The sequence below is a fragment of the Entelurus aequoreus genome, linkage group LG16 (assembly GCF_033978785.1).
Source record: "Entelurus aequoreus isolate RoL-2023_Sb linkage group LG16, RoL_Eaeq_v1.1, whole genome shotgun sequence".
Lineage (NCBI taxonomy): Eukaryota > Metazoa > Chordata > Actinopteri > Syngnathiformes > Syngnathidae > Entelurus > Entelurus aequoreus.
Window position 1 is genome coordinate 48,711,946 of NC_084746.1, and position 7,500 is coordinate 48,719,445.

Here is a 7,500-nt window from a genome sequence, read left to right on the forward strand (position 1 = left end):
TAGGTACCATTTCCAGCAACTATCACTCCAGTGTTCTAATGGTACAACGTGTTTGCTCATTGGCTCAGAAGGCTAATTGATGATTAGACAACCCTTGTGCAATCATGTTCACACATCTGAAAACAGTTGAGCTCGTTCCAGAAGCTACAAAACGGACCTTCCTTTGAGCAGGTTGAGTTTCTGGAGCATCACATTTGTGGGGTCAATTAAACGCTCAAAATGGCCGGAAAAAGAGAACTTTCATCTGAAACTCGACAGTCTATTCTTGTTCTTAGAAATGAAGGCTATTCCACAAAATTGCTTGGGTGACCCCAAACTTTTGAACGGTAGTGCACATAAATAAAACATCTGCCTAAATTCAACCACAGAACATCAAACTATTCCAGCAATCTACAAAAAATAAAAGTATTTTCCATCCCTTCCGTTGCAGTGATATCCTCCTTCTTATCTGTCCTTCATAGCCTTTCCTCCTCGCCTTGCTGTCTTCCGCCAAGCAGCCTCCAAGTGAGTCGGTCCGCGTCCCACTCCACCACGTGACCTTTGGCGTTGGCGTGGAGGGCCAAGGAGGCCATAGGGTGCAAGCCGGGGGGCCTGCAGGCTCCTCCTAAGTTGAAGGGTGAGGGGGCGTGGAGAAGCTGCGGCGATGGAATGGGGTTGGGGAGGCAGCACGGGAGGAAGAGGGGGTGAGGCCGGTCCTGGACCGCTGTCATGACGAGCAGAGTGAGACCTCCGTCGGTGAAAAATGAAATTATTTTTTGGTGATGCATATGCTATACCTCTGTCCATGGCTGATGCTGTGGTCCCACCCAGAGGAAGACCACACTGGTTGCTGTGGAGCAGCTGGAAGATCAATCAATCAATCAATCAATCAATGTTTATTTATATAGCCCAGGGGTCGGCAACCCAAAATGTTGAAAGAGCCATATTGGACCCCATCCATCCATCCATTTTCTACCGCTTATTCCCTTCGGAGTCGCGGGGGGCGCTGGAGCCTATCTCAGCTACAATCGGGCGGAAGGCGGTGTACACCCTGCGACTTGTCTGGAGCCGCAAAAAATTAAAAGCCATATTACATGTGTCATGGGATATACAATTAATTAAGAGGACTTAAAGGAAACTAAATGAGCTCAAATATAGCTACAAATGAGGCATAATGATGCAATATGTACATATAGCTAGCCTAAATAGCATGTTAGCATCGATTAGCTTGCAGTCATGCAGTGACCAAATATGTCTGATTAGCACTCCACACAAGTCAATAACATCAACAAAACTCACCTTTGTGCATTCACGCACAACGTTAAAAGTGTGGTGGACAAAATGAGACGGAAAAAGAAGTGGCATAAAACACGTCCTGGAAAGTCGGAGAAAGTTATACATGTAAACAGACTATACGGTGAGTTCAAGGACCGCCAAAGTTAGTAGGACAAAACGGCGCTCGCCAAATACTCGAATCAGTGAAGCACGTTTAATATAAACAGTGTGATTTATAACAATTAGGGAGGTTTGTGTCATGTTTGTCCTCCTACAGAAACCATACTAAACAAAAAAAAAATAGATTTTTTTCCCCCTCATCTTTTTCCATTCTTCATACATTTTTGAAAAATCTCCACAGAGCCACTAGGGCGGCGCTAAAGAGCCGCATGCGGCTCTAGAGCCGCGGGTTGCCGACCCCCGATATAGCCCTAAATCACAAGTGTCTCAAAGGGCTGTACAAGATGAATAAAGATTTTTTTCAAATATATTTTCCCCATAAAAAGATCCTTAATTAAAAGTGACATGAATTTTAATTTCTAATGAGCTTCAATACAAAAATTTGTATAGAAAAAAAAAAAATCACATTTTACAAGAATAAAAGGTAACACTTTAGTATGGGGAACATATTCACCATTAATTAGTTACTTGTTAACATGCAAATTAGTAACATATTGGCTCTTAATTAGTCATTATTAAGTACTTTTTATTGCCTTATTCTGCATGGTCTTATTATACAACCAGTAAGCCATTAGATAAGTGCCTTCCCTCAATAACCTCAGAATGATTGCTTATTAGTACTAAGTAAGGACGTTGTTGTATATGATTCTCCCTTTAATACCACTTCATTAATATGGTCTGTTCTTACATAACAAAACTACAATAACCCTAACTCGGGATGTCCGATAATGGCTTTTTTGCCGATATCCGATATTGTCCAACTCTTAATTACCGATACCGATATCAACCGATACGATATATATATAGTCGTGGAATTAACACATTATTATGCCTAATTTGGACAACCAGGTATGGTGAAGATAAAGTCCTTTTTAAAAAAATGAATTAAATAAAATAAGATAAATAAATTAAAAACAATTTCTTGAATAAAAAAGAAAGTAAAACAATATAAAAACAGTTACATAGAAACTAGTAATGAATGAAAATGAGTAAAATTAGCCTTCTGGCTAATTCTGGCTTTTTTTAATCATGTGTTTTATGAAATTGCATCGTCCCCTTTGAAATAAACTCATCTTAATCTTAAATTATGAAAACTAACTAACCTATTCATAATCAACCCCCCCAGTTAAAATTATTTAGTGTTGTGTTATTTGTATTTTTTTAAGTTCAGTTTTTTGGGTTTGGGTTGTTTTATTTTATTTTATTTTTTTTATTAAATCAACATAAAAAACACAAGATACACTTTAATTAGTGCACCAACCCCAAAAAAACTCCCTCCCCCCATTTACACTCATTCACACAAAAGGGTTTCGTTCAGTTATTAAATGTCTGGTTTGGGTTGTTTTTTGTTAGTTTGTTTACAAAATAGTGCCGACAATTTTATTACAAAGTAACCATAATGTGAATTTGAATAATCACGCAGCCTGTCATTATTCACACGAGTTTACCCTTTACTTCATAGGGTAAGGTAGATATTAGCTGATTATTATAAGTAATAATCATAATGACACATCATTATTATAATCCTACATTATTAGAGCATCTACATTAGGTTAACGATGCATTCCATTTGTACTGGGAAGTCGGATTTTCCGAGTTTCTAGTCGGGATTTTCAACTGGAACACCCCTCGAGGTCCAATTTCCTATACTCGGAAAGTCGGCGCATTCTCACCACCCCCGAGTTGACTTCAAAGATGGCTGCTCTGTATGTGACAAATAATAAACGTTTATATTAGGGTTGTACGGTATACCGGTATTAGTATAGTACGGGGATACTAATGAATCATATTCAGTACTATAATGCCTCTTTCGTTTTTTAAAAATGTATATTATGTTTATAAAGTCAGGAAATATGTCCCTGGACACATGAGCACTTTGAATATGACCAATGTATGATCCTGTAACTACTTGGTATCAGATTGATACCCAAATTTGTGGTATCATCCAAAACTAATGTAAAGTATCAAACAACAGAAGAATAAGTGATTATTACATTTGAACAGAAGTGTAGATAAAACATGTTAAAAGAGAAAGTAAGCAGATATTAACAGTAAATGAACAAGTATATTAATAATTCATTTTCTACCACTTGTCCTTAATAATGTTGACAAAATAATAGAATGGAAAATGACACAATATGTTACTGCATATGTCAGCAGCTAAATTAGGAGCCTTTGTTTGTTTACTTACTACTAAAAGACAAGTTGTATGTTCACTATTTTATTTAAGGACAAACTTGCAATAAGAAACATATATTTAATGTACCCTAAGATTTTTTGTTCAAATAAAGCCAATAATGCAATTTTTTGTGGTTCCCTTTATTTAGAAAAGTACCGAAAAGTATCGAAATAATTTTGGTACCGGCACCAACACATTGGTATCGGGACCACACTAGTTTCTAAAATATCCGTTATTAGCGCTTCTGATTAGTTTTTGTCACACCAAATCAGTCGTAAACCATGTTTTGTTGAATGTTTATATATGGTTAGGTCACTGCAGAATTGCATGTTTTCATGGCGAACCCCCGCGACCCCGAAAGGGACAAGCGGTAAAAAAATTATCCCAGCCGCCCTCGGACTGAAGGCGGAGATTGATATTTTTGTTATTTTCGGTTTGTTCACTTTTTGTGAAACCTTTTTGCCCAGTTGTTAAAGTTTATAGCCGTTGTTTTATTGCCCTGACTCAAGAGGTGAAAAGTGGAACATTTCAAAATAAAAGCCTGACGGATTGTTCTCCACCTCTGCATCTGAGTCCTATTTTTGATCAAGTCCCGACAATGTGGTGCCGATCCAGATTAGAATTGCATGCTCATAATTAGAGATAACCGATAATGGCTTTTTTGCCGATATCCGATATTCCGATATTGTCCAACTCTTAATTACCGATTCCGATATCAACCGATACCGATATTTACAGTCGTGGAATTAACACATTATTATGCCTAATTTTGTTGTGATGCCCCGCCGGATGCATTAAACAATGTAACAAGGTTTTCCAAAATAAATCAACTCAAGTTATGGGGAAAAAAAGCCAACATGGCACTGCCATATTTATTATTGAAGTCACAAAGTGCATTATTTTTTTTGAACATGCCTCAAAACAGCAGCTTGGAATTTGGGACATGCTCTCCCTGAGAGAGCATGGGGAGGTTGAGGTGGGCGGGCTAGGGAGTAGCGGGGGGGTGTATATTGTAGCGTCCTGGAAGAGTTAGTGCTGCAAGGGGTTCTGGGTATTTGTTGTGTTGTGTTTATGTTGTGTTACGGTGCGGATGTTCTCCCGAAATGTGTTTGTCATTCTTGTTTGGTGTGGGTTCACAGTGTGGCGCATATTTGTAACAGTGTTACAGTTGTTTATACCGTCACCCTCAGTGTGACCTGTATGGCTGTTGACCAAGTATGCATTGCATTCACTTGTGTGTGTGAAAAGCCGTAGATATTATGTGATTGGGCCGGCACGCAAAGGCAGTGCCTTTAAGGTTTATTGGCGCTCTGTACTTCTCCCTACGTCCGTGTACACAGCGGCGTTTTAAAAAGTCATACATTTTACTTTTTGAAACCGATACCGATAATTTCCGATATTACATTTTAAAGCATTTATCGGCCGATAATATTGGTAGTCCGATATTATCGGACATCTCTACTCATAATAACAACTTGTAGTTTGCACTGCATTATATTGAGAGATATTTGTAATATTTTAGTCTGTCAGGTTTTTTGAGATGAGGTGATGATGACCTGATGACAAGGTGGAGGCAGGTGAGCCGCGTAGTTGACCAGGATGAGTTTGGTGAAGTTGAACTTGTACGTGAACCTCTTGCCTTTGGTCTTGTGCAGGATGCGCTTGTTGTAGTAATATCTGTATGTGTCAATAACAATCAATCAAACTCAATAACAAGGTGAAGGATGGTTGTCGTCGGTCTACCTGAGGGCGCGACTCAGCTTGTCGTAGTTCATGTGGGGTTTGCCCTTCCTCTCCCCCCACAGCCTGGCCAGTCTCTCGGGGTCGCGGATGACGAACTCGCCCCACTCGCTGCCCCAACCGATGGCTCCGCCCTCGCCGCGGCGCAGCAGCTCTAACAGGAAGTGCCACAGCTGGACCTGCCTGGAGCCCGGAGACCAGGATGGCTTGTAGGCCCAGTCTGGGAACAACACTGCTGGAGGAAAAAGGAGGGGACGATATCAAAACTGCTGTATTCGTATAGCCTTTCAGCTCATTTGGGTTCAGACTAGGGATGTCCGATAATATCGGACTGCCGATATTATTGGCCGATAAATGCTTTAAAATGTAATATTGGAAATGATCGGTATCGGTTTTAAAAAAGTAAAATGTATGCCTTTTTAAAACACTGATTTTGCGTGCCGGCCCAATCACATAATATCTACGGCTTTTCACACACACAAATGAATGCAAAGCATACTTGGTCAACAGCCATACAGGACACACTGAGGGTGGACGTACAAACAACTTTAACACCGTTACAAATATGCGCCACACTGTGAACCCACACCAAACAAGAATGACAAACACGTTTCGGGAGAACATCCGCACCGTAACACAACATAAACACAACAGAATAAATACCCAGAACCCCTTGCAGCACTAACTCTTCCGGGACGCTACAATATACACCCCCTGCTACCCCGGAATCGGTAATTAAGAGTTGGACAATATCGGAATATCGGATATCGGCAAAAAAGCCATCTCTAGTAATATGGTTTATGTAGGACGGGGGTCGGCAACCCGCGGCTCTAGAGCCGCATGCGGCTCTTTAGCGCCGCCCTAGTGGCTCTCTGGAGATTTTTCAAAAATGTATGAAGAATGGAAAAAGATAAGGGGGAAAAAAATCAATTTTTTTGTTTTAGTATGGTTTCTGTAGGAGGACAAACATGACACAAACCTCCGTAATTGTTATAAATCACACTGTTTATATTAAATATGCTTCACTGATTCAAGTATTTGGTGAGCGCCGTTTTGCCCTACTTATTTTGGCGGTCCTTGAACTCACCGTATAGTCTGTTTACATGTATAACTTTCTCCGACTTTCTAGGACGTGTTTTATGCCACTTCTTTTTCTGTCTCATTTTGTCCACCACACTTTTAACGTTGTACATGAATGCACAAAGGTGAGTTTTGTTGATGTTATTGACTTGTGTGGAGTGCTAATCAGACATATTTGGTCACTGCATGACTGCAAGCTAATCGATGCTAACATGCTATTTAGGCTAGCTATATGTACATATTGCATCATTATGCCTAATTTGTAGCTATATTTGAGCTCATTTAGTTTCCTTTAAGTCCTCTTAATTAAATTTATATCTCATGACACATGTAATATGGCTTTTAATTTTTTGCGGCTCCAGACAGATTTGTTTTTGTTTTTTTTGGTCCAATATGGCTCTTTCAACATTTTGGGTTGCCGACCCCTGATGTAGGAGGACAAACACGACACAAACCTTCCTAATTGTTAGAAAGCCCACTGTTAAATATGTTTATGCTTCATTGATGAGAGTATTTGGCGAGCGCCGTTTTGTCCTACTAATTTCAGCTGCCCTTGAACTCACCGTTGTGTAGACTGTGACTCAACAGTTTGTTTACATGTGCAACTTTCTCACGACACTGCCGCAGAAAGACGTGTTTTATGCCACTCCTTTGTCTCATTTTGTCCACCAAACACTTTATGCTGTGTGTGAATGCACAAAGGTGAGCTTTGTTTCGTGTTGACGGACGGCGTGGCGCGGTTGGGAGAGTGGCCGTGCCAGCAACCTGAGGGTTCCTGGTTCGATCCACACCTTCTACCAACCTTGTCCCGTCCGTTGTGTCCTTGGGCAAGACACGTCACCCTTGCTCCTGATGGGTCGTGGTTAGCGCCTTGCATGGCAGCTCCCGCCATCAGTGTGTGAATGTGTGTGTGAATGCGTGAATGTGGAAATAATGTCAAAGCGCTTTGAGTACCTTGAAGGTAGAAAAGCGCTATACAAGTATAACCCATTTACCATTTATTTTGACTCGGGGAGCCAAATTTAGAGAAAAACATGTGTCTGGGGGCTGGTATATCTATTTTTAGG

At 40.3% G+C, this 7,500-nt stretch overlaps 1 protein-coding gene across 1 annotated transcript in view; it reads right to left on the reverse strand.

Moving 5' to 3' along the window:
• Nucleotides 1-162: 162 nt before the first annotated feature.
• The window catches only part of LOC133631220 (protein FEV), a 14,408-nt gene continuing 7,070 nt past the window's right edge, over nt 163-7,500 (reverse strand). The window contains exons 6-9 of the mRNA XM_062023379.1: nt 5,357-5,588; nt 5,170-5,290; nt 777-840; nt 163-703 (exon numbers count right to left, since the gene is read on the reverse strand). Of these exons, the coding sequence (XP_061879363.1) occupies nt 456-703; nt 777-840; nt 5,170-5,290; nt 5,357-5,588 (665 nt within the window). The 3' untranslated portion in view covers nt 163-455. The remainder of the gene's footprint in view (nt 704-776; nt 841-5,169; nt 5,291-5,356; nt 5,589-7,500) is intronic.